The following is a 27,733-nucleotide window of genomic DNA, read 5'->3' on the forward strand; positions in this document are numbered from 1 at the left end:
TTAAAAAGACAATATACTATATTTCAGACAAGATTGCACCTCAGTTTTTCAAATAATATCATAATTGCAACATTACTTCATCATTTCTTCTTTTAACATGCTGACAATTTCCAGCTAGCCCACGTGTGAAGGTTGGTGGTTTTTTTTTGTATTCTAGCTTAAAGAAATAAAAGTCAGTAATTTATTCAGCACATACTGTATATGTCTTTTCACCTCCAATTGACTAGATCGTTAATAAGTTAAAAAAAAAAATCCTCTCTGACCATAATCATTATCCTCATGAGGGATAAGTGACTCTTCAGAGCTTAAGTGTTGCTAGTTCTATTAAAAAATATACCATGGTATGATTTCTTAATGTGTTGCTACTTTCGCAATTGGACCCTATGCAGTTATGCCTTCAAACTCTTCCATCTGTTCCACAAGGTGGTTCTGTGAGCTTTAGGACCTCTGATTGAAGACAAACTGATATAAAACCCCCAAACGGAGTCGACTGCTGTTTAATCCGCCTCCCCCGCTGTATGTCAGGGGTCTGGTAGATCCGATGTATCCACTATGACTTTAATAAAAATAGTATCATCTTTAATATACGTTCCATTCTCTAGAACAGTTTGAGCCACGAAGACCGGGCAGCCAGATGCAATGTTCATTTCTCCAGTTGGCTTCTTGAAACTGCTGCTGTTTGGATCAGGCTTGAAAGCATCTCCTAAGTGGCGCCGGGAAGGTCCCTGATCCATTAGCATGAGAGTCACCTTCTGTTTAAAGGGCCAGGGAAGCAACGCGTCGTACTCTCCACGCATTATGACAAAGAACAGCGACAAGTGCGTCCCCTTTCCCATCCCATCTCCGTTGAGGTACACTCTGGCACACATCTTATAGCCAAAGTATCCAGTATAAAAGGGTTGGCTGTACAGGGACAGAGTCTTCCCCATGACTGCCTCTTGCTTCCGACGTTTATAATCGCGAATTTTCCAAATTAATACTCCATTGTAACTGGCAGTTTCTAGAACTTGGAATCGGAGGTCCATGTCAGCCAGCCGAATATCATGAACACTCAGCATCTGGTCATGTCTGCTCAGCTGTGTCTCTAGCAGGCCTGTTAGAAAATGGAAAGGATGGGGGTGAGAAAAGTGGTTTCGTTTTTTTTTTTTTTTTCCCCTAAGACTGTTAAAAAAAAAAAAAAAAAAAAAATCAATCGCCAATGCTGCTATTGCAAACGAAAACACTTTCCCCCTTCAAGAACCAAAGTGCATTTGGCCACTGATGAAGCAATTTTTTCCCACAGAAAATAGTTTGCCAGCTCTGAAATTCAGAAGCACCACTAACCACTTAAAATATTCTTCTCAGACACTATTTGTCTCAGAAGCGTAGTGTTGTTACTACGTCTAAAGCTCATTAAAAAAACCAGAACATTTATTATATGGTCACTTTGTTTGGAGGAAGGGGTGTTTTTTAACATCCCCTTTCCCTCACATGAAAACATTTCTGTCTTTCCACACCAGCAAAAGTGGCCAACGTACAATACTGAGGAGCAGACGAATTCATAAGGCAGGTCTGTCTTATGCAGATCTATTTAGATGTTAAGTTCTTGGCCCCAGTCATTTAAACACTTACATACAAGCTACACTATCTTGCTAAATTCCAGTTTTCACTTTATTCAGCAAGCATGACAATAACCTTTCTCTTCACAGATCTCAGTTTTCTTTGGATCAAATGTACCTCTGTAACAGAAATCAGGACAGGTGGTTTCAGGTTTCCCCCCCATACTGTTGACCCATTCATGGGGGAGAAGAGTAATAAAAGACAACTTGTCACTATACTTAGGCTGTATTTAAAGCAGCTGCTGAAAGCTTTTAGCTGTCAAAGACCAATTGAGAAACTATTAATAATGAAACAACATTGTAATCAAGACAAGGGTCAAGAAAACAAGGTAAAAGAATCAAGCCTAAGAAACAGTGTGGAAGCAACATTACATCAACAAAAGGGTTATACAGTTTCCAACTCAAAAAATCAGAAGAATCGGCATTATTTGATGCTTCTGCATGAAAATCACAATGGGAGAGCCATGCAAAAGACACCTTCTCTTGGCAGCACTGCTGAGGACTTCAGTCCTCTGTGCTTAGACTTACTTGTATTTCGAGCTCCTTGCCCTGCAGTTTTGTCAACACTTTCCAACTCAGTCACTCTGTTCTGGAGGGATTCTACACTGCTCTTCATGCTGTCAGCTTCTTCCCAGTTCTGTCGGAAGGGACGGATTTCTTTGTCCAGCTCTTTCAGTTTCTCTGCTTGACTGTCTATCACTCGCTTTATAAAACAGTAAGTTAAGAGTTAAAATAACAAAAATACATTAATTTATGTAAGTTAAACACGGATTATATACTGATAATGAAGTCCATTTCCAACAAATAAGTTTCACTTATGTCAAGTGTTTTAATAAAACAAAACTTTAAAATTTAGAGGAACAGCCCAAGTATTTATAAAACACTTATAAAAATATTTACTGCTGCGTACATATAAATATTAGAGCAGAATACCAGAATTATCAAGGCATTTTGTGAGAAGGAATTGTTAGTGTGCTCTTGTCTAAATTTAAAAAATAATATTCTTTCAACACAAGAACAATAGCCTGTAATATCAATACAACAACATTCAGTACAATATTTGTTTGGTTTTGTGTCAGAGTACTTAAGCAACAACGTCTGGGCACAACAACTTACCATGGTGTGAATCAAGTGGTTGCTCGTGTATGTATTTATAATTGGGTAACAACAAAACATCTTACCCCTCCAGAAAAGCATCAGCGCTCTTGCACACGTGGAGCAGGAGCACATGCACGTACAGATACAGCCGCATCAGCAAGCTCCAAGATCACATAAATTAATTAGCAAGGCCTAGATTGTTATGTGCCCATAATGACAGCTGAAGCCCTCAAGAGCTCAAGCAAAACTACCACTTCTGTCCACTTAAGCACTTTCAAAATCCCCACCCGTACTTCCTAAATTAAATAAGCCATGAGTCCTGAAGTTGCTTGCTGGTTGATTCTTTTTAAGAACACAAAGGAAAAAAAAAACAACAAAAAACCAAAACACAGTTGATTTTGGAAAGGCATGAGATATAGTAACCCAGAAGGAACATACAGAAAGGCTGGTAATCTCTGAAAGAGGGACATTGCAAGCACCTCTGTTCGTTACAAATATAAGGAAGAATATATTTCCCAGTCTACCTCAAATCTGATTCAAGAAATACATAGCATTTCACGTTATCACAGCCAATATGGCTTAGCAGGAATTTTAGCCAGAACCCCATACGCAGTTGCAAAGTGTAATTCATAACACAAGCATTTGAAGCAAGAAACTACTTTTGCTACCACCTACAGTTAAATTCCAAATCTAACTTTATAGTTTAAAATTGTATAGCGCCAACATGTGTAAAAATGGTTTTTCACTTGTTAAGATAAAAAAAAAGTAGCAGTTGAGTACCAAACAAGAAAATAAAGTTATTTTGCATTTGCCTTCTGGTTAGCCATGTGGATTCAATGTTCCCCACTGATGGGGAAAACCCTTCTGCCTCATGCAACCTTCATTTCCCCTTTTAGGCATTTGCTTTTAATCATGTGGTTTCAGTTATACTGAAAGTCTGTAACAATTAATTGAAGGCTGTCAATTTGATAAGCCTGCTAGCAAAATCATGTTCTAAGACACTTTTATTTTGATGTGTCTCAAAACCTTCAAGTAATCTAACCTATTTCAAGATTAACTATTTCTATGTCGGTATTTTAAAACAAGCTTATAGATCTTATACACAAAATCAGGACTTTGTGAAGGAAAGCTGTGTACTGAAACATAAATGCAGGGGTATGGTCCCATTAAGCAGATTAAGCAACTTGCCTGGATGTACTAATCACCTACCAACACAATCACACCCTCTCACTTGGACCAATGGTAATCAGAAAACAAAATAAAGAAGGGCTGTTAGCCACACATAGAAAAGGAAACACACCATGGCATAGCCTGGGTGAATGTTTTAAGAGCAGAGCCACAAGACTTGGTCATTAGTTAATAGTTAACATGCAGAAGTAAGCCCAAGGTGTGCCCAAATCCTGCCTCTTTCCTCCACTCACACAAAACACGAACTCTCCAAGGCAAGAACAATAAACATGGTTGTGGTTTTGTACAGTGCCTCACACGGAGATGCTCTGATTTCCCACTGGGATCTCTTGGCACTGACACAGTACTAAGCAAAATGAATAAATACATTTTTAGATGAACTGGGAAAGCATTAAAGATGCAGAAGAACTGGCATCTATTCTTCTTTTGGGAGAAGTTTACTACAAGTTGTTACTAGGGACCAACTTCTCTCCATAAACCTGTTGTGCAACATTCTACCTTTGTACATGCACAACCAGTTTTGGTCTGTAGCTGTCTCTATTACATGTTGGCAAAGGTGTAGAATTTTATCTCCCGTACCTCTTCAAGAGAACTCAGGAGACATAGAATAATCAGAAATAGACTTCTATTTTGTTTATAAAAAGCAGTGGAATCGCTATCTTTTTACCCTACAGAGAATCAACTTCCCTCATGCTGGGAGATAATAATGTACTAAATCTGAATTTAATGCAGCAGTGGAGAATGTCACTCTAATTATTCCATTAGAAAGCACACATATATCTCACACTGTACTCATAAATTTTCAAGTAGGTATCAATTTTCTGCATGCACTTTTTATTCCAGCAACTGACCTCTCCAGATCATTACTCCAGAGTTATACGCCTGGCAAATCACTGAGGGTTCTTCTTGATGTTAATTTTCATCTAGGTTTTGTTTGGTATTTCTAGAGTTTTAGCACTATTATTACTAGAAGAATTTAGACAGTGTCATGATGACCTGAAGAAAGCTATATTTCCAGTTCTGTCTTTTTCAGATGCTCTTAAGAGGCCTTTCCATTGCAACTGATAGAGCAATACCAAAAAGCTAAAGAACACACTGGAAAAGAAACCAAAGATACTACTTGGCTGGGAAAGCAAATCATACATCCTCCTCCCTTGAAGGAACATATCACCTATCAAAACATTTTATATTCATAAGGCCACTATTTCTTTTGCCTTTAAGTACCTCATGTCCACATTAAGCTTAAGGCTTGGCTTACTAATACACTTCCCTATACTCACAGGAAAGACAGGACACCAGATGTCAAAGTTCCCTTCCACAAGGCAGCAGTTGAAAAAGTATTATATACTCATTTGGTAAAAACAGTTTTCCTAGAGTCCAGCGTGTAGAAAATTAATCTGAATCAAAACTTCTCAAGGCTGAGGCTGCTTCCAGTGCCCAGACACCTTTGATGTATTTACACTACTTGCTCTAAATGCCTCGCAGTGCGGATGCTGCCATTCGTGCTCAGGGAGACAGCTGCTCCCAAGCCAGAGCAGCCTGCATGACAACTAATACTGAAACTGTACTAGAAATGACTAGCATGTACAGGACCTGGGGGACTAAGCAAATATCACTTGTCCGGACCTGAACTGGCTAGTTCTACACTGGAAGTATCTGTGGCTCTGTATAGTTATAACTGCTCAACACAACCCAGAAAAAGAATGGCTCTCAACAGGTAACTAACTCCTTCAGCTCACAGTAGGCAACAGAAGGAGGCTAATTATAGTGTCCAGGGAAAAACAACTTGGGGTGTGTTTCCCAGATACTCTTAACAACCTGACTGAACCAGGAAGTACCAGTAAGTGGAAGGGATCAGGTAGAAATAACTGTAAAACACAATTTGGCTTAAAATAACTAACCTAAAATAGCTAGTGAGAAGTAGTAAAGAGGAGGGACAGGAGGAAGAAGAGCAAAACATATCCAGTACTCACTACCATCAAAAAGCCACCTGCTGGAATCTGCTAACCATATTGTTTTGTGTGGTTTTCTAAACATAAACCCTTTGAAAATTCATTTTGCTAACACTTACAGCTTGAGGAAATCACAGATATTGCAATCTGTCATCAAGACAATGACAAAAAGCTCCACTTTGTATTTTTTTCCATTTCTCCTCTCATCACTGGTTACAGAGATATCATGTGTAAGAGCCCCAGGCTTACAAATTAACTTACCTCCTGGTAGATACAATCACCAGTATTAATATATACAAGGATTAGCTTCATAGTGTCAGAATGCAATATTGTAAGCATGCAGTCATATCCCAGACAATCAACAGAGCAAATAACAATGACTAAGACAGGCCAAGCCAGTTACTATATGAACAGAACATGGGAAGAAATAAGTCCTATAAGGAAGAAATGCTGCTGTTGCCAAACAAAGGTTTCCTTATAAAGCAACATCAAGGGCCTCAAGGCTGTGAGCTCCTGAATGTGCTACTCTTTGAATTTTAGCCATAATCTAGTTCAGATACTTGTATCTTTTGTGAGTATCAACATTTGCAGTTTAGTATGTGAAATGAACAGTAAATGAAAAAGATAATTTTATTTACATTCCTTTAAGCTGGATGCTAAAACAGGTATCTGATATTCTAGCAGCAGACACACTAAAGTAACATAAATGTCTTCACAACAGCTTGCTAAGTATCTCCTGAGGTTTCCCTAATTGTGGTTAGCATCACATAAGCTAACACAAATTCCCAGCATCCACATTCCAAGTCATCTCTGAATGCAAAACAAATAATTTCAGCTTGGGCTAAGTACCATGGTAGAAGCATTCTGAGGATTCCTAGTTTGACACTGGCTCTTGGCAAGGTGATGCTGATCACAGAATAAGAAACTCAGACCTACTGGCAAAGGAATAATAAGATACATTTTCCTCATAAGGACAGGAGAAACATGGATTTTAAAAAGTGTATTCAAATGCATTGTATTATGTTTGAGTTAATTCCACATCAGACTGATCTCAGTGTTTTTTTAAAAAACCAGAAAGTAAAAAAAAAAAAACAAACCACCAAACACAACATTATACATATGACAGTTTTAAGGTGCTAATCTTGTCCTCCAGTTTTTTGGGTTCCTCACGCAGTTATTTTTTATAGGGAAGAAAAAAATAATTATGATTATTCTTCAGATAAGATTTGTAATTTTGCTTTCAGTCTTCTCCCTTTTTAAACAAGGGGTCTTGTTTTAACACAGGCTAGGCAACTACAGGGTTTTAATGAAGTATCTTACTCCAACAAACACAATAAACCACCTACTGATGAGAAGAAAAAAAATAATATCAGAATAGCTTTATAATAAGGTAAACTCTGTTCCCCCCTTTTTAATTAGAACACCTCACTTCGCACGTATAAAGGCACAGAATAGAAGCTACTACCATTTCTGCTTTAATGGGGAGATTCTAAATTTCTTACCTGTAAATGAAGTATTTTAGATTCATTATTCCGCAGCATTTCCTTCTGTCTTTCAATTTCTATTTCAAAGCTACAAATCTGATTATGTAAAGTTTGTATACTCTTGTTCTTTTCCAAACTTTCATTCTGGAGCAAGGCCACCTGGAAAAAATTCTACAATTACTCCTGCCAAAGTTTATTAGAAATACCTGTAACTTTGTTAGTTTAAAACTATCTTACACACATGAAAGGAATGAGATCCTAGTAAAATCTCTCTCCATGTCTTGCAAATAAATAAATAAACCCCAACCTTCCAATAGCTACTTCTGCACTTCCACAGTGTGGTATTGGTACAACTCTGGCTAATGAAAGTACAGATGGGATACATAAACAGCAAAAGAACTTATGTCTAAGCATCATATTTTCTTTATTCAGTTTGTTATGTTATAGCTTGGTTTCCTGGTTTCCACTAACTGACTTGGTAGTTGCTTGGAGTTTGGAAGAAATAATCTATTTAGCTCTAGATCAGTGTTAAGAACTCGACCCCTGCACAGAAGGGATACCAGAGAGAAGCTGAGCAGCTCAAAAGTGAGTCAGGAAAGGGAACATTAATCTTCCCCACCTACTGCAATCTATCCTGATCTATAGCAAATTTAATGAAAAATATCATCTGCATGGGATTGGCTTGGCTTCACAGAATGTGATGGTTATGAAACCTCCTGAAATGAGTGTGAATACAAAAGGGTTCCATGCCTTTAAAGGAAAATCCAACGGTGCCTCCTAGCAGAAAAGACTGAAGAGCTACAGGCTGCAGATTATATTCTCTCTCTGTATTGACACTTTATGAACTCATTCATTAGTGACTCGATTTTAAAACATGAGCCTTGTTAGAAGAATAACATCTAATATATCTCCTTGGGGATGAAAGTAACACAGTTAAGCATTCTCTGTCACACTATTTTGTGCTCTGTTCATTAATGTGGCTTGACAAAGGGGGTTGATCTGTGGTGGTGGGTTGCTTCCCTAGCAGCCCCTGCCCCGCCCCAGGCGAGTTCATTCAGTGGCAAAAATGTAGAAAACAAACCCTTGACATGCCCCAACTAGTTTTACAGATAAAAATTTCTATGGATAAGAAGCAGCACCATTTCTGACACAGGAAAATCTTGAAAAACTTTCCACATTAGGACCAACTATCTGGATGCTTCACATTCCCCAAAAAATCTAAGCCACTACCCCTCATACACATGCCAGCTTGAGGTCAAGCCATTTTTAACTCTGATGTGGGTACCACTTTAGAATTCCACCACCTTAACTGCCCTCTAATCAGACATAAGTCAAATCACTGAAGTGTCACTACATTCCTAGACTTAAGAAGCTAGGCTGTTCAAAAAGGTAAATAATTTCAATCTCTACACTAGCCTAAACTAGACAATGGACTGCCAAAGTCCACAGGCATTGAGCAGATTTATCAGATGGGGTCCAAAAGCAGAGACACCAGAGTACGTGCACGTATCGACTTTTCAACACAGCACTACATACATGCATATACACACCTACATTAGTTCCACATTTTATATATGGAAAAACTGGCAGAAGAGGCTCAACAGAAATGAGACAAGCTAATTTTGCCAGTGCAGAGAGAGAAACAATCCCAAGGCTGAATGAATACATGCCTGGGTACTTGAGAAAATTTTCAAGAACAAGTTTAAATTTAAACTAGTATTCCTGCCTTCCACATATTTCATATCTACTGGGCAGCCACTTCAACTTTTTTGCATCCTCCTCTTCCTTAGTGCAGAGTTCTTTTGTTAATTGTGATCTTTACATTCCCCTCTTGTCACAGTTTCCTCCCCAGGCCTCCCAGTCATGCAGCAGTTACACTCTGTCTCACTAGCATCACACTTCATTTTTATACAAGTTATAAAATGTGGGCCTGTCTGGTTCCGAGATTATCCACGGAGTTTTACAGAATACAAAAAAAGCAGAATTATGTCCTGCAGGCCTTAATCATACAGAACTGCCATCACTAAGTCAGAAGGTGCAGTTTTGTGGTAATTTGTGAAGAAATGTTTAATACTAAATGTTGTTTCCCAGTTGCATTTGGTGTAAGTCTTTGGAATTTCAGTTAAAAAACAAGGTAAAGGAAACATCAGATCTATTTACAAACTGCAAGCAGCTTCCTTTACTTCCCTGTCATATTTGAAATATTCCTAGGACAAAGCATGCTTTTATTCAGCAGTTTTTCAAATAAGCAACTGCTTATTATTTCTTACTAGAAAAGAATGGAAGAATCCTTACGTCACAAAGAACTGGATTAAAAGAGGTCCCATATTTAAGTCACATATTAAAAAAGAAAAAACAGTTTATGCCAGATTTAAGAGCGTGGTGAAGCCACAAAATTACATTCAACTCATTACTTCCAACATCCCAAACCCCATGGGAGTTCAGTCCACAAGTCTGTCCCATCACACAGTGAACAAAACATAGAATTTTAATTTGCCCCACAAAGCTTTGATTCAAGATTTTACATCTGACTTTCTCTTACTACTTTTTGCCAATAGTATCACTCAACTACCCAATTGATAACTTCGCACGGGCTTTGCAGTTCTGAAGGCTTTCAGTCTGCATACTCCACAGGGTCTGTTAAAGAACGTCATGACTGGAGAAGGGAACTTCTCCTCTCCCCTCCAGACATACCGCAGGAAGTAATCCAAATAAAATCCTGGCCCTACAGAGACCAACAAGACTTCCACTGACCTCAGCAGGGCCAAGATTTCTACGATATTCATCAGCCAAGTTAATGTTGCACTGTTGTTCTTCAGTGCATTGATTATTTTTTTCTCAAAGGCGAGAACAACAATGAAGTTACAAATAATTTTGTTACCCTTCTCTAGTATAAAGTCACTGACATATGATATGTGGTTAGCTATTCTGGTAACTTGGCACGGTCTTGGGATTTCCAGTGATTCAACTCTTTATTATGAATAGGAAGAAGTCTACAAAGCAGGAAGTGAAAAGAAAAAAAAAATTAAAAATGGACAAACAATGATAAGCAGTTATGTCCTAAATGAAAGTTAAAATGGAAATTGAACATAAAAAAAAAAGTAGTAAAGTGTATACTCTTAGCTCTGTAAGAAGAGACAAACATAGAACTATTGGGCATTTTTTAAATGATAAAGCATCTCTGAGGACACTGACAAAAGGCAGAACATTGTCTATTCTGGAAGTCGCATGAAACATGGTTTTCTCCTATGATGTAAAATAAATTGTATAGTTTTAATCAGACTATAGAAAAAAGAACTAAGGATATTGTATCTGTTAAAACCAAAAAATGTGCAGTTCCTACATTAATGAAGGGATTCAAGTGCAAAAGCAAATTTCAGTTTTGTTATTGATTATCAAACTAAGACCTACAGATGTAACAAAAATTCTGTTTTAACAAACTAGACCTCTCCCAGGTTCATTGGTTTCCTTATAGGGATTCAAGTTCAAAAACATGGAATCCAGGGACAAATGTCCTGGGGTCAAAATCATATTTTGCTCTGTCTGTTAACTTTTGCTTTAAAACTATACTTCCTTGTGGCTGCAGGACCTGGCTGGAAACCCACGCCTGAGAGATCACTGTAGGCCAAGAAGGGAAAAGGCTTTCTAGACAGCATTTGCTAAACTTGAACTAGCAGGCTGCTGTGAGGTGACAAATTCACAAGCCACACATATCGTAACTGCCACTGAATTTACACTGGAATTCCTACTCTTATTTAACTCATTCTAGAGAAATCTGAGGGGGCTCCTGACTCTTTTGCCTACATTTGTAGAATGGTTTGGTAATTAGGATTCCACTCCCCCCTCCAAAAAGAAAAAGCAGAAACATTATTTCAATAGCTGTGTGAAACTTTTTCAAGAAGATCTAAGAAAACAGCAATTTGTTCTGACGCTTTGTATTTTTAAACCAAAACCTTACAACTAACAGATGCTTAAGTCATTCAAACAATTCACAAGATCACAGCTGATACCAATACGGTTTCCAGCATCACCCAAATCCCAAACTATCTAAAACCAGGAGTCCCAAGGAAGCACTGCAACATGAACTTCATTCTGGTCTAGCACTGAAGCAGAAATCATTGTGTGCATGAGTTACAATACGTGTAATTTAATTAACCTTTGCAGGTCATTAAGTTTGGAGAGCAAGAACAAAAAGAAATAAAATAACCATTTTATTACCTGGTATTTCTAATAATGTTATCTCTGGAAAAATACTGAAGTAGTAGCAAAAATATGGCTCATAGTGCAGCCATAGCTTTCTGAACCCTCCCTTTTGTAAGAAGGCAGCTCAGAGAGGAATTTTATTTCTGGACTGTGCATCTATGTGAAGAAAGTGTTTTTACTAAGTTACCAATGAAGAAAATTGTATATGGAGTTGTGAAGCCAAGTTTCTCACAGCATTTTATAACAAAGGTATCAGATATTCTAAATGGCTTGACTGCTTTTGAAGCCTACTCATGCTTTAGCTGTACTGTTGAACAGCTGTGAAACAGATTAAAAAAAAAAAAAAAAAGCTTCTTCCTGTACTTTTATATGACTTAAAGAAATCAATAAAAATTAGAAGTGAGTAGAAGATATACCTTATTTTCTAGAGCATTGCTCCACTCTTTCAATAAGTTAACATGCTGCACTGCTGAGCTGGCTTCATGTGCTTTAATTTGTTGGTTTGTTCCCTGTGACAACAAAGAATTTATACATTTTAGCCAATTCCACTTCTTTTAAACCTACAAAGAAAGAGTATATCAAGACATCGAACCAACACTACATATTATGGTTCACGGATGCATGTTGCGGAACCATAGAGTGAAGGGGAATCTACCTGGGAATTTACACAAGTCGGGAATACATTTAATATAGTAATATACAACTGCCATATAGCTCCATTCAGTGTGCTTGATACGTCAGAGACAAGATGAACAAGATTTATGAATTGAATTGTATTTTAGAGTCTTCCGAGTAGCTTTACGCTAAATAAAGCACAATAAAACTCTCAAGTCATACAAACCCTAAAGCGTCCAATTTCCCAAAACGTAAATTAAAATCTCTGTTTTATTTCACAAACAGTTTCATAAACACTAAATTTTCCCTTGGTTGAGTATTAAAGAGAAATATTTAAGATAAATTTATCATCACTGGAAACTGCCAGCTTTATAAACTACTTTGAGAGATACTACAATACCTAATATGTTACTGTGATTGCTCTGTAATATTCAGATATGCTGCCTCTGCACAACCTATAAATGCTGTTACAAATAACCACTATATAAAAAGTTTACAGAACACACATAGATCGTATACAGAGTACATAAGATGTAGACCATATTTCTTAATTAGTATTGTGTTGCATTACACCTACTTCAGTAAGTGTTTTGCAATGCAGAACATATTAGCTTTGATGGTAGATATGATGCAAAGCAACTGAAAAGGTTTCAATGATCCTCAAGGTATGTACTCTATATAAAATACTAAAATATATATGTGGATATATGTACATATATGCACACATATACATACATAAAATGAATGGCAATACATACGACATAACAGTGGGCAAGTTACAGCATTGATCAGTTCTACCACTATGAGCATTACTGTTAACACTTAGAATGATGAATGCTCATTATTTAAGAACCTGGAAATACCTGCAGGAAGTAGTTTACTGAGAAGTGTTGCTGCTTACATTTCTTGTCTCTGTAAACTATCACAGGCTAGCGAAAGAATCATAACATCTAATAAAGTGGTTTTTTCCTGTCAGCAGTTTCTGAAATTTCCTGACTAATCTCTTCAATACATAAGCATCCGAATTCCCCAAGATACATGCTAAGGGAAGCAGATTATTGGAAGAGACTAGAATAGTACTACTGAAACTAAACTCTGAGGTTTGGCTTTTTCTTTTTAAATAGTGCAGGGATTGCCAGGATTAAAAACTAAAACTTTCTTAAAAATAAATTTCATGCTATGCTTTAATTATGCACCTATGTGCACACAGACGTATGAATGCACATAAAAATACATGTTTTGAGTGCACTAATCTATGTTTAACCTTAGTAAAAAATATTAAGACACAGAAATGAGAGAAAATATAAACATCCTTAGCTCAAGAGAATAAATACTTTTAACAGAAACAGCTGAAGTTACTAGCTTATTTTCTGAAGAATAAAAGTGACTTTCCTCTCACTCTAAGTTAAAAAGTTCGTCAAGTGTATCATATTCCTATTTCAACAAGATGTACCTAATAACTGAACTCCCAAACCACTGTTGGAATGTGTGGGCTTTTTGTACTACTTATTTTTAAGATGCAAAACCAAACATTTGCTGCATAATGACTTGGTGCAACCAGATGACTTTTTCTTAATCAAGACTAGCGAAGTCCAGAACTTTCACGTCAAAGAGTTAGGTTCTAATTGCAGACTTTCATCAATTGGGAAGTATAATTGTTATATACTGACCTGAAAAGTGCAGCCATAACGCTTAAAACTACAGGTACTTGGGGCATTAATACATTCTGACAAATGTGCATTCAACTGCAATAGGAAAAAAATGTGAGTTTTGGCAAAAGACGTTTGCATGATAATGCTCAAAACATAAAGGGCACAGGTTATCAGGCTTGTATTGTGTGCCATCTGCAGAACATACAACACACGTGTGTATATTTTCTCCAGTCTGATCTAAAGTGCAAATACCATATATACACATATGTCAACCACACGCACATGCCAGTACAGTATACAGTGTGATACATTTAATATACAGTGAAACTTCTACTAAAGACTCTTTCAATAGGCAGCCCAATTAAAAAAAGCAAACAAAAAGAACACACTCTACAATTACTTGTATGATTTCATTTGACTTTTGTGAATGACTAATCTTTTCTCAACAAGTGATTCTTTTACTGGTGTTCTGAGCAAGTCTTAAGATCAGTTTCACTGTAGTAAAGTATACTTTTTCTAATCCTAATTCCATGAGGAACCAATTTTTCAAAACATAACATGCAATTCTCTGTGCCTAAATTTAACAGTTCAATTACACACACACACACACAAAAAAAAGACTAAACAAGTACTGCATGAAACAGTTTTAGAATAGGTACAGCTAAGTAACTTTAAAAAAAATGCAGTACATAGAATTAAGACTGATTAGTAAAATGCCTGCATTTTTCACAGATTGAGAATCATTCCAATATCTTGGATTATTATCAGTACAGACCACTTTTCATTTAAAAATAAATCAGTTCACAGAAGTATATACATATATACAGACAGCAGCCATTGCAGCACAGAGGGCAAGAGCAGGATGCAAACTGCCTAAAAGTTGGAGCAAAGAGCTATTTTTGGAAAGGACAGTGCAACAATCAATCTCTCTTCAAAAACAGGATCTGCAGTTTGGATTTTCCACCAAGCAGATAGGAGCTAGAGCCTAACTCGGCTGACATCACTTTCTGAGGTTTCAAAATCTCATTTGAAATTCCCACACCATAGGCCCAACATGACTCAGTTCATCCACCTCCATGGAAAGAAGTGGTGAACTGATGCTGCTCTGAATGTGTAGCTCTGGAACAGACAGGACAGTCTATAAAATCTGATACCGAGATGCAATCGGTCCCTCACCTCTGATATACACCTACTATCTTCTAAACACTATATGTAGAAATTCACTGGAGAGTTTCAAAAGACACATGGTTCAGAAAAAAAAACTTAAGATCAAATAAGAATGAGACATGGCATAACAGGCTTTCCAAGAATGCCACATTTTCAACTTCTGAAAACTAGAAGTGTGCCCAAGTTATGAATTAAACATGAAAAATTGCCTTTTTTCCTACAGTAAGATATTCACTTGTTGTACACTACAGAATTTTCTCAAACTGTTAGGCAGGCATTTTCCCATTTTTGTCATTACAATTGTTGTCCCTAACCATGCAGCTAAGTAATATAAACATTTTCACAGTATCAGAAAAAAATTAAGCAACATACAGCAAGAGATGATGCAGGGCAAGATGACTGTTTTAAGTTCTGTTTCTACCAATAGTTTCAAAACCCAATATTGACTATACATGTATGACCCAGGCTTTAATGGGTCAATTCTTATTGGCACTTGCATATACCTCTTCTCAAAGTAACTGCTGAAGTCAAAATTTAAGACTATGCTGAAGTGCTCCAGAACCTGGATATAAACTCAGAAGTAAGCACCAATAGAAAATATGTCCACTGAGCCAATTCTCTTTCATTAGCAGCCCAATTTCTCTTAATAGGTACAGGATCTATTAATTTTTTTTTCCATTATCCTGGGAAAAAGAATGCCCCTGTGTTTGGCAGGTGCCTTACATGCCTTGGGCACGATGACATTATTAATAATCCACAAGTGTAACTTAAAAATAGTATGAATACAACTCAGGAAGTAAAGTATCAGTGAAAAGAGAAAAGCTTATCCTCAGATCAGAAACAACTTTCCTCAAGTGAGGCTTACAGAGTGCTGAAGGCTTAAATAAGCTTTTCCCCACCCTTGCTAAGTTCTATTTTTAGGAAAAGAAAATAACGTACATTGACTTTGACAGACTCTACTTACATCTTTTAATGTACAAGAACATGGATCTGTTCAAACAAGACAGGTTTGGGTTCTTTTTTGGTAAGCTTCTATACATCAAGATAGAATTTTATACATTCTTGCGTCTGGCTGTTGGCATGTTGTACTCATATTACCCTGTATCCTAAACTAATTCTGTAAGTTTCAGTTAGTAATTTTCCCCAAATTTAACAGATTTTAAAATAATTTAAGTTTTTCCATGGGAAGAGCCTATCTATTAATATTATTTTTATACGCTTTACTAACTATTGCAAATGTGCACTAAATTTTCATTATTTCTTTTTAATACAAGCTAATTAACCCAAGATGCTGCTCTATTATGCTCAACAAATGCTTCAAATGGGGGAAGTGCAGGGGGTGAGCTAGTAAAAATGAAAGCAGGAAAGACATGTGCTGATCTTGGGCAAGCCAAGTGTAATAATGACACAAAACTAAGAAATTATTTATTTTCAAATAGTTTTTCAAGAAATCATTGAAAATATTTGAGTGTTATCACACTTAACTGTGTGGTAGAAAAAGCTTTTCTTTAGATCTCACATTTTAATAAGGAAATGGCTTCTGGCAAAATTCTTGCGAGATCTTACTAAAAAAAATCCTTAATTTTTCAGCACAACATTGGGCATGACTTCTTACCTCGCTCCTCATGAGTGTTTTAACACTACATTTATGAGGACATGAAACCATGACACACGGGCAGTCTGTATCTTCATGTTTCTATAGAGGAAAAAGCAAACCACAAATCAACTCTTACTCTGCAGTTAAAGAGAGGACTTACCTGCAAAGAAAAGCATCCCACAATAATTTAAAAGAGCACACACTTTTTTTTTTTTTTCAGTGTTTATCCCAATTGTGCAGAATTAAAGAACTGCAATTGTTCAAACATCAGTTTATGCTTTCGATAGAGGTGTTGCTATTCTGAAGACAAAACAAGGGTTGTGTTTTCTCATGCAGAGTAAATATTATATTTGCATTACATTTTATTGTTTTTTACTTAGAGCAATGAAACAATAATAAAAGCCAAGTTTTCTTCTTCAAGAATTATTCACAAAAGTGAGCACCTTTAAAAGGAAGCTGAACCACTTCTGATGTCCTTTTTAATAAGGGTATACAGTGCATGGAAAAACTCTTCAGAAATATACACTGCTCATTCTCAAAGAATGTCTCTTTCCTATGTACAGATATTCCCCTTCCAATTATTTTCTCATTCTGATTCCCAGACACCCAATACTAAAATCTCACTGTTATGCACCCAAAGTTGAAAGAGATGTCGAAATTTTATCATGATGCTGGGCAGGCATTTTGATCTGAACCTAGATGATGACAGATCCTCCACTATAGCTGTAAAACTACATCACCATAGGAAGGGAAAAAAAAAAATCAGGCCCACACTAATTAATTTTACATTTCTTCTCAGTTTTTCTTAACAAAATGAAAAATCTAGTAAAAAAAAGTTTCATGTCAACTGACATGTCCTATTCAACTTGAAACAAACTATTTCATTTCTGGTACTTAAGAAGAGCAAAGGAAACAAAGGTCTAGATTTATAAGCCTCTTAGCAAAGGAAGAAGAAATAGCATGTCCTTTTTGACAAGTAATGATGTCTATTTTTGAAGTAAAACCAAGATGTACAGAAGACCCAAGATCTGCTGTGTGAAAGGCCTGGATTCAGAACTCTCTTATAGATCTGCAAATACTTGAAAAATGTGTACCTCTTCACTTTTAGAAACAGGCCATCAGGTATGCTGTTTCTGAAGCAAGCCTATCCTGCCATCCTTCTTATTGGGACTAGCTCACCTGATGTAGCTCATGTAGACAGTCACACCGAAGGAAGCCTACATTGCTCCTGAGCCAGAGAGCTGGGACAGCCCCTCAGGATCTGCGGGTGAAGAGCTAGCCTCAGTCCACAGGACACGGATACCCAGTCAGGAGCAATGCTCACAGTCTGACACTGCCTCTCCTCAGAATAACCTCTGTCAGGGTGACTGTGGTACTTCTCTGATAAAGCACTGGCCCATAGGACCATTTCTGCTCAGACTCAAGCTGGACCTGGCCCCTCCTCATCTGTAATCATGTTCAAGAGAAACATCCCACTACCATGCAGCAATGGGAGCGTAATGCCCTACAAACTTCTTTAATAGAAAAATAATACTCCCTTGTAACATTAATTCTCTAATTTTAATTCCCTTACTCTTTTCTAAACAAAGGCTAACAAAAAACAGCAAAGGCTATGACATTGACTCCCTATTCACGACAAAAAGGCTACACACAACTACTTCTCAGCCCTCTCGCCAGTTCTCCTCACTCTGCATCCCAGGCTCACCTATTCAAAACTAGGGGGGGAGACTTCCCAAAGACTTCAGGATGTATCAGAGTAATCCCATTCCAGTGGCAGAATCCTCTTCCTAGCGACCAGCTAAATTCATAGTTGAGCACACAAAACCAAAAGCCAAACGCAGCACAAAGCATGGGTAACACCACACACAGGGCACCAGGCAGGGGTGAGGGGAAGGCAGAATGTTAATACGGCTCCCCTGAGAAGCCAGCGCCACATCAGGCACTGGTTCCAGAGCACCCAACAAGGGAGCAAGATGACAATGTCTTGTGTCTTCCCCAGCAGCTGTCCCAGTCAGCTTGGTTGTGTTGCAGACCTCTGAGCGGAATCCAGATTGCCTTGGCAGGGTCTGCCTGGGACAGACTTTTTGTGGCCAGGATAGCAGTAAAGAGCCTAGGCACCAAGTAAAGCTGATCAAGTATCAGTTTGATAGGAAAAGCATTTCTAAGTAGTTTTGTAGATTATCCACAGAAAAATATAACAGTTCATAAGCATTATAGGCTACTAATTTCTTGTTTAACAAAGCACCACCTTTATCTGCCAGAAGTTACGGAGCGGAAAAGGTAGCTTTGTGACAAAAAAAACACCCCAACTTTTTAGATGGTTCTAACAAAAGAAAAGGAATTAAGAAATTAACTCACTTACTGACAGTGCAGGCAAGACAAATGCCATCTAAAAACCAAGTACTAACATTGTTAACTAAAGAGTCTGCCCCCAACAACGGGGATTTCCTACCCCGTGGGTCATGGGATTCTATGAAGACATGAACCATACGTACTCCGGTAAAACTATTTTTGTTTCCATTTGCATACCTTTTTTTCTCGGTATGCTCCCTCTAGCTCCATTTTCAGTTCAAGTCACTGAGGCCTGCTTCAGTAATCATTACATTACAGAAAATTTTAGGTGACAGAAGCTAGAGATGAACTCAAACTCTGGGTGGCAAAACTCAAACGAGAAGTCAAAAGGAGCCTTTAATTCACATGTACGGTGTCACTAAGCTTATGATTCTCCCTACCAAAGTACAACGAGGTAACGTTATATCAGGCCACAAAAAATAAAAACATCTGCATTTCTGTAGTCACTGAACTTTTAAAAATCTAGTCCAAAAAATTAAAAACAGTAGCCATTTGTTGATCTTCTCATTGTGGAGCTTTCTGCACTCTTAAAGTAGTATGGAGGCAAAGCTGTCATTTTTTCTATGTACTGAAACATATAAGCCAATGATAGCATAAGAACATGTAACACTGCTTGGAAAAAGTTCTGATTTACAAATGTAGATTTGTTTAGAACTTTTAAGGGCAGTAGAATAGTGGCACTAACTTCAATAGAATCCAAATAGTGATATCTCAACATAAAACTACATTTTAACAGACCTCTTTTGTTCTCTGGATAAGCCAATTCTATTACCTCTTAAAGGAACTCAGAATTCCACCACTTCAGATTTTAGAGAACAATTACCTTACTTACAACCACTCTCTTCTGCACTTCAGAGTAATATGCCATTCTTGTTTCCAATGTGAATGTCAAAAATAAGTTTAACTGTGAATTAAAAATCTGATAGACTAAAACCTGTCTCGACTTCTGAGCATCTTGAAAGCTACCACTAGTTCAAGGGTTTCATAAATGTTAAATCCATCAACATCTGATAAAAGGGAAAGCTCTTAAACTAAAACAGAGTGTTCTATGTTCCTCAAAACATAAGGATGGTTTCAGACTCAAAAATTTAACTACACTGCTCCTGTAAAAGAAACTGCCTACAAGGAACCCGTAAGCATGTTGCTTAGATGTGAAAATCCAGTTTGTAAAAGACATATTTAATACTCCCTGATTCTGTCTGTTAAGACTCTATGCATTTTTTAATATCACTCTTTGCCTCACATCAATTCCCAGCCTAAAGAAAATTCTGGGGGAGTAGAACCCATAATCTAATTAAATACAGTTTCACCTCTATCAGAATGTGCAAGAATAAACACAAAGTAAGCTTAATTTTCTCTGAATTTTCACATCTCAGCCACCTTACACTAGGTAATACATAATTATTAAAGTAACAAAATTTGGTGACATTCTACCTATGTCTTTTTGTAAGATCTCTAAGCAAAGAAAGCTTCTCATCACTGTGAGACTTTGCCTAATGAGCAATGCACAACAACACAAATGAAAACTAAATTCTCATCACTCTTACAATACTAAGAAAGCCTGAAGTTTGAGACTGTCAACTGTGGAAACTATGTAAACAGATTTTTTTTTTTTTTTTTTTTTAAATGTTAAAATTACAGGAAGAGAGATTCAGCATAATACAGCTCAATGCAGAGTAACACAAACACAGTGAGGTTACAATTCTATGCGTAAAGGCAGTATGACTTTCTCAACCTCTGCTCTATACTTCTAACTCCCAACGTGCAGCTTACCAGACAACTGTTCGTATGCCAAGAACAGCAATAACTCTGCCTAGGCCTGTCACGTATCATTGCTGGCTATGCCAAGACAGTTTGTTTTTACATTGTTTTCTCCTTTCCTCTCATAACATTGTGCAGTACCCAAGGAGGATTATACAGAAAGATGCTCTTTCTCCAGGCAATTGCTATGCTTATGTTTTTCCTACACAAATTTAATTGTTATCATGGTAGTTGCATTTATTTTATCAGTTTAAGCAAGATAAAAAAGAATAGTAAAAATTACTTCAGTATCAATATTATGCAATGGATCTGCATAATTTTTGTTTTTCAATGCAGTATCTGAACATCAGAAAAAAATGTTTTGCAGTCGAGGCATTAATGGGTGTTTTCAGAGTGGGAAAAAAGACAGTGTTTAGAAAGTCAGTCTGTTTTCTTTTTTGACATACTAATACTGGCTGAAAGGCCAAGGCCCTACTGGCAGCTACCTAGAATCACAGGAGCTATTATTCCACATTAATGTACAGAATCTTTTTCTCTACACACAAGAAAATACTGCACCTGCAACATAATCATTGGGACTTGGCTTTTACAGTATTTGCAGGTTGTCTCCCGGTATTTACAGGTCTTCTCTACATGGTCTGGCAAATCTTTTCTCAGTATTTTTTCTTTGCAATCAGCACGAGGACATGAGAGTTCTTCAAACTGACAATCAGTTTTCAAATGCATCTGAAAGATCAAAACAAAAAATAGTCAAGCCAACTAAGTTTTGTGCATGTCTTCTATCCTTTGAAGACATCCTACATTAAACTTCAGAACCAGAGTAAGCGAAGTTATTTTGTGCATTATATGAATACTAACCAATCTACTCAGGAATACATTTCTGACCTTACACTCCCTTTACCTAGACAGCAGATTTCACTGTATGATAGATGTATGTGAGCTACTTTCATAATAAAAGCATTCTATCACAGTCTAAAATTCCACACGGGCTATTTAAACAGAAGGCAACCATTCTTTTTCAAAGTATACTATTCCACATAAACATAGATGCTGCTTTAAGTACCTGAGCTTGCTCATGCAAAGCAAGTACCTACACATCTCATTGTAAACTGCTGTGTAGCCATACCTGAAAACTGTTAAATTACTGGATTACTGCTATGTTAATGCCTTTATGAAACAAAGCTACAGGTTATTTTGTAAAAGCCTGCAGAAGCCGAAGGTTTGACTCCATGCATAAACCATGACTTATATAAGAGGATTAAGATGGGCAAACAAAAACACACCAAAAAGGAAATAAAATGTCGTATTTGTGAAGTACACATTAAGAATTTTCTTGATTTTAGCTCTCTCTCCAGTTCTCATTTGCTTCATGCATTTACATTTGCAAGCTTTAATGTCATGCAATCACATGATTTTTTACTATAATTCCTTATAGCTCATTGAACAGCTGAGTTTCAAAACACTAACTCTATTCCAACGTAGTGTGAGCTAGTCAAGAAATGGACTGGGGTTTTAATCCGCAAGATTTCTTCTCATTCTTTAACTCAAAAGGAAGCTTATGACCGTGTTAGATTACTTACCAATAACTGACCCAAAGACAGTTGTTCTTTACAGCCCTTGTTTTCATTTCTGCAATATATCTGAAGGGCAAGCAGCTCTCTCCTGCAACAATTATCTTTAAATACCTGAAAAATGAAAAATCACTTCATTTTAGAAATTTAAAACCACTCAAGTATATGCAACTTCAAATAAAGCAGAAGCCATGCAATTTGGCTACAGCAGTACTATTTATTTCTCGCTTTATGTGCCAGAAATAAAATCGTACCATTCAATTTTTTTGAATAGACACATCACTCCTATTCCTCCACTATGAAGTGGCCCATTGAAAGAGAGTATTTGGACAAGTGCTCTATCACTGTGTCACTTTTACTACAAAAACAATGAAGGGAAAGGCACAAGACAGGACTAAATGTTTTGCTATTTGTTTGCCAATAATGGTCCCACATAAGCTACAAGTTGTTTGGGAAGCTGGTGCATTAGGCACAATACCATAAGACAACAGAGCCAAAGCACAGTGGTTCAGAGAGGAAGGACTTCATGGAAGGCAGTCCCACAATGACTGGATTGGTTAGTTGTAACACCCACTTGCACTCCAGTAGGTAACACACAATTAAAGGCATTTTCTAAGGTCTTGGACTGGAAGAGGTTTATTATTTCACAGATAAGAGGTCTTTAGGAACATCTTTATTTTAATAGGACTTGCCAGTGTTTTTCATCTATAACAGAACTGCAAGAAGTTAGAAATAGAGAGCTCAGGGTTAGAATCTTCACCTGTTAAAGGTGATACCACATAAAAGATAGAGAAAACACAATTGCACTCTTAAGAAGCCCCACTGCTAAGGGTAGGAACTGGAGATAAGGATTGAAGGCCATTACTAATATTTTGAAGTCCAAACCAAAGGAATAAAAACTTATTTTGCAATTGCTTCCATGACCACAAATACTTAAGAACCAAGCCCAACCTATGACTGCTACTCTGGCAAAGCTAATTCTGTGATACTGCATACACTGCAGGGACATTGTCATTACAGAACAGTTCTGCATGCCAATATCAACAACAAAGAATGATGACCCAATCTGTCCCCAGGGACCAGGATCTATCCCTAGTATCAGGGAAGAAGGAAACACTGCAACCGTTCTCATGCAATCTGATCTGACACACGCCATTGGTTTCTGTGAACTTTTCAGATGCATATGTGAAGTTTAATGAATCAGCAAATATCACTTGAATAATCAATTGACAGCTCTGTAGTATTTTTTTTCCAAAGTAATTCACAAGGTTACTAGGCACAATTTTGCTGACTAAAGGTAAGAAGACCATTTTTAAACATTTTTTTCCAAGACTGTCTAAAAAATTCTAATTTTAGACATCAGCATTCTATGGGAAGAGAAAGGTTTCCTATTCCATGTTAGTCTAACATGTATTCAGCATACACTGCTAAATACACTTTTTGTCCTCCTCTTGTTTTAAAGATATTTCAAGTTTCATAACACATGTACATATATAAACGTATGTTATGAGCTAGAAAGAGTGAAAAAAAGAAATAAAGTAGGCATCATGATTATTGCTCTGAGCTCCTGGAAAGCTCATCCATGTCAAAACTGAATTACACCAAGCACTGTTCAGAGAACTATTGTGAATTAGGACAATAAGAGATTAACATACCCATTGATCTTTTCTTGGAAATAGCCACTATTACAAGTATTAATTTAGGCAGGAAAGACTACTAACACGAGGAATTTACTACACATTTTAGAAAAATCTGATGTTAAAACTGCATAAATCATAAAGAGTGAAGAGTGTATCAGTGAAATAACTTATCCATATAAAAAGAGCCTGATTCTATTGCAGTGGCTGTAACTCCACACTGTTCTGGTTCCAGGGTGGTTCTCAGAACACACTGTGGGAGAGTAGACAGCGGTCTGGAGCCAAACCAGGAGTAAGGTTTGCCTAGATCTCCACATCTACAGGAGATGCACTATTTCTTATCATCCTCCTGGCTGATGGCAGGACAACTGCAACGATTTGCTGCAGCTCCCAGCTATGAAAACAAGATGTGACATCTGACTGGACCATTAGAGATGAAGCTGACATGTTTTCTACCACATGGTTAGCAGTAAAAATGAGCTGTCTTCCTGTATAAAATACATCATTTAGGTGTTATAACAAAACTATCCTCTCAGGTAGCTTATTAGGCTTATGAAATTATAACCACGAACCAGTAACACATCTTAGGTACACCACAATTCAGTACTCTTGAATAAAAAAATGTTAACAATACCTTATCTTTTACTATGCTTTCTTGACACGCTGTACATTTTGGACTAGAGGAACTGGAGAGGAAAGAAGAGAGAAACTATTTAACTCAATTGAATTTCTGATCCCATTTATGCAGCACTTAAGTTATGATTATTCTTTATATTTTAAATTAACTGAAAGTGGATATAGTTCATTAGAACGAGATAAAATGATGTTATTTCAAAAAAAAAATTGTTTTTAGTAGACAATATCTCATTCCTGAGGAAATAAGACCACCACAATGCCCCCAGCCAACTGTGCAGTGGTTTTCTTCAGGGCAGCAAAACTCATTATTTTACATTCTGTGCCTGATCCACAATTTTCATCACTTCTATATCTACCTGGCAAACAGGCAAAATATTGTTTGAAAAAGGACTGGATAATTGAAGGGACAACACTTAATTAAACTTTACTTTCTCTGACAGTCAATTATATACCTTTTTAGGGTAAAAAAGTATTTATGTTCATCTCCTTCAAGTCTGTTCTGGTTTCAGCAACTGTCACAGATCCTTCTGCCCTCCTTCATCTGAACTATGGCTGTGTAGCTGTCTTGGCAATCTAATCACTATACTTTTGATCTCTTAGAGAACAGGCAGGTTGCAAAGCAGAGCAGCCTGTGAATAGACACTGGAGCGTGGGAAGCCTGGGTTCCTACAGCTGTTTCTGGCTCTGACCTGGTAGGTGTCATAATGTCAATCCCTTCATTCCTTTTTAGCTTCTTTTCCCCACATAAAAAGGGGATATTCATACTGATCTTTCTGGTAAAACACTGAGCTCTATGGACGAAAAGCAGCAGGTAAAAGCTAGGTAAATTCTCTCATAAAGCAACTCACTGACAGGCTACATGGGTTGCAGCTGCTAGCAGCAGTGCAAATCCATGTAAAAGGCTGAATAAGTTTGATTATGTTATATAATCAGCATGGTTATTTCAAATCATCTCACTGGCTTCTGCCTTCTTGAACTGACCATTCTGTGCCTCATCATATTTCTGAGCATCTTAACTACCTTGCAGCTTCAATATCTGTAATAATTTTCTTAAGTTACAAAAAAGAAAAATGAAACTAACCTACTTGAGGGCATACAGTGTTTAATACAATGTCATGCTTTCCTTACTTGTACTGAATTCACTCAAGCATCCCATTTGCTTTTTTAAAATACCATTGCATACTGAGCAGACATCTTTACTGTGTTATCTACACTGACTCCTAATTCTTTGTCCTCAAATAACACTGGAACAGAAAGTGCAAGCATATAACCAGTGTGTGTGTGTGTGTGTGTGCGTGCGTGTGTGTGCAGCAGCATGTCAACACTGAATGAAAAGGTTTTGTGTTGAATACAGAAATAATGTAAACTTATTTTGCATGCAGCCTTATGGCACACTTTTTATTAAAAAAAAAAAAAAGGAGCTGTAAATTTAGTTTTAGCAAAGTATTTCTTTGCAACAAGCACTTAAATAAAATAATTCAAATGAAAGAGCAGTGTTGTAGATGGTCTTACCCATGTGTCCTTTTCAATAACAGACTGGCTGGAAAGTCAGGAAGGTAAAATTACACATACTCTAGCTGCACTATAATAATAAGCACATGTGCATGTCTCATAGCAGGGAAAGAAAATTGCCCAGATTCCAGCAATGCCAGCATCGTTACTGCTTAGATTGTTAAGGATCTGCTCTGGATGTGTCCGTGTGCACACATCCAAGTATGACAGGTATTTGCTTTTCTGCAGCCACTGTTATTAACCATGTAAGAATCTTCCAATGTATTCAGAAAGACATAACTGCATTCCTTCAATAGGAACTACACCTCACTTGAAAATGTGTATTGAAAGAAAAGTTGGTGTAACATTCTGTAGCACAAAACCTACAGGAGGGGATTCACAGGCAAATCCAGGGGTCCGTAGCTCATTACAGAGGTTAGTCTTTATCATGAGACAGAGTAATGCAATATCATCCCACCTCTTTTGCTATCCTGCATGTAGTCTTGATTTATATCCACCTGAGATTACTGTATTTCCAAGTGAAATATAAACTAATATATACAATGAGGATGGTCACAACAAGTCAGCAGAAGATCACCAATATCTTCCAAAGTCAAATCCTCTGTTAGTAGTCCAGTGTGGAACACCCAATGAGCTCCACCTCTTCTATACCTCTGCTTTCCCAGTAGTAAATGGAAGCATTTCAGTCCTTATTTAAACCAGGATTAAAGGTTGCAGAATGGTCTCCAAACATAAGACCAAGTTTTGAAATCACACTGCTTAATACGAACAGTAGCAATGCATCAAAGTTGAGAGGCAAAGAAATATACTTCTGCTGAAGCACAGATACTTCTTAAAAGCTAGATCTCCTTGAATGACAGTGCATCTCTCACCTCTCAGCATTCATTTTCTGTCCATAATGTTCACTCCCTCACTTTGCACTCTGGCCCAAGCATCTCAGTAACAGAGAAGCCAGCCTGCTGACCCTCCTGGAATCCACAAAACATACAAGCCCCAAGACATAGAGCTACAAGGGTTATGAGGAAAGGAAGGTCCAGAAGCAGTTACAGTTACCCAAAGGTCCCACTACTCAACTGTAAGGCTGGGTCCAAAGCCAGTTTAGGCACCATCACTCTAAGGAGCCTCTGCAGGCTCACCCCCTTGCACAGCCACAATTTACTAAGTGAACTCTACACCAAACCAGCCATATTAGCAGTCATGCAAATTAGCTACTCAGTCCAGGCTCTACAGGTAATGATATTCTTACCTAACACATCACTACATGGAATTAAACCACTTTAACAGCTGTTTCCACAATTCTGATGGAAAGCTCAGTCATCTCATCCTGACCCAGAGTAGGGTATAAATGTTTGTACCAGCATATGGATAGCAAATAATTCATACCATTTCAGAAGTTCACAAGATTTAAAGGTATCAACATGTTCTTTCAAAGCAAAAAATATACCTTAGCAAGGCATTCATGCAGGTCTCACAGAATCTGTGTCCACATTCTGTCTGTTTAGGGTTGCATAAGATGAGGTGACATTTTTCACATTTATACTTATCTTCCACAGCATTTACAAATTTCTCTTTGTAGCCACCTTGTTCTGGAACATAAATTGATGCCGAAGGACTGCGATCAGGATTGGCCCTTTGTTGCACCATTTCTACAGATAAAGGGGGTTCTGTCTTCTTACTGGTGTCCATGCTCTAAGGTAAGTTTCTGTGAAG

The 27,733-nt window shown here is 37.3% G+C and overlaps 1 protein-coding gene across 3 annotated transcripts; it reads right to left on the reverse strand.

Annotated features, from left to right (window-relative positions):
• On the reverse strand, nt 1-27,733 carry TRAF3 (TNF receptor-associated factor 3). 3 transcript variants are annotated; one of them, XM_008943821.1, is made up of 10 exons: nt 27,468-27,733; nt 24,510-24,561; nt 22,248-22,352; nt 21,226-21,393; nt 16,573-16,653; nt 13,809-13,883; nt 11,940-12,032; nt 7,339-7,479; nt 2,127-2,301; nt 1-1,093 (listed from the first exon to the last, which is right to left on the reverse strand). In XM_008943821.1, the coding sequence occupies exons 1-10, from the start codon at nt 27,707-27,709 to the stop codon at nt 522-524; spliced, it is 1,704 nt and encodes a 567-aa protein (XP_008942069.1). In that variant the 5' UTR covers nt 27,710-27,733; the 3' UTR covers nt 1-521. The 3 variants fall into 3 exon arrangements, with proteins under 3 accessions (XP_008942069.1, XP_008942070.1, XP_008942071.1); XM_008943822.1 differs by lacking the exon at nt 13,809-13,883 and having other exon boundaries at nt 27,468-27,709; XM_008943823.1 differs by lacking the exons at nt 11,940-12,032; nt 13,809-13,883; nt 16,573-16,653 and having other exon boundaries at nt 27,468-27,709.

The sequence above is a fragment of the Merops nubicus genome, unplaced genomic scaffold (genome assembly GCF_000691845.1).
Source record: "Merops nubicus isolate BGI_N331 unplaced genomic scaffold, ASM69184v1 scaffold7107, whole genome shotgun sequence".
Lineage (NCBI taxonomy): Eukaryota > Metazoa > Chordata > Aves > Coraciiformes > Meropidae > Merops > Merops nubicus.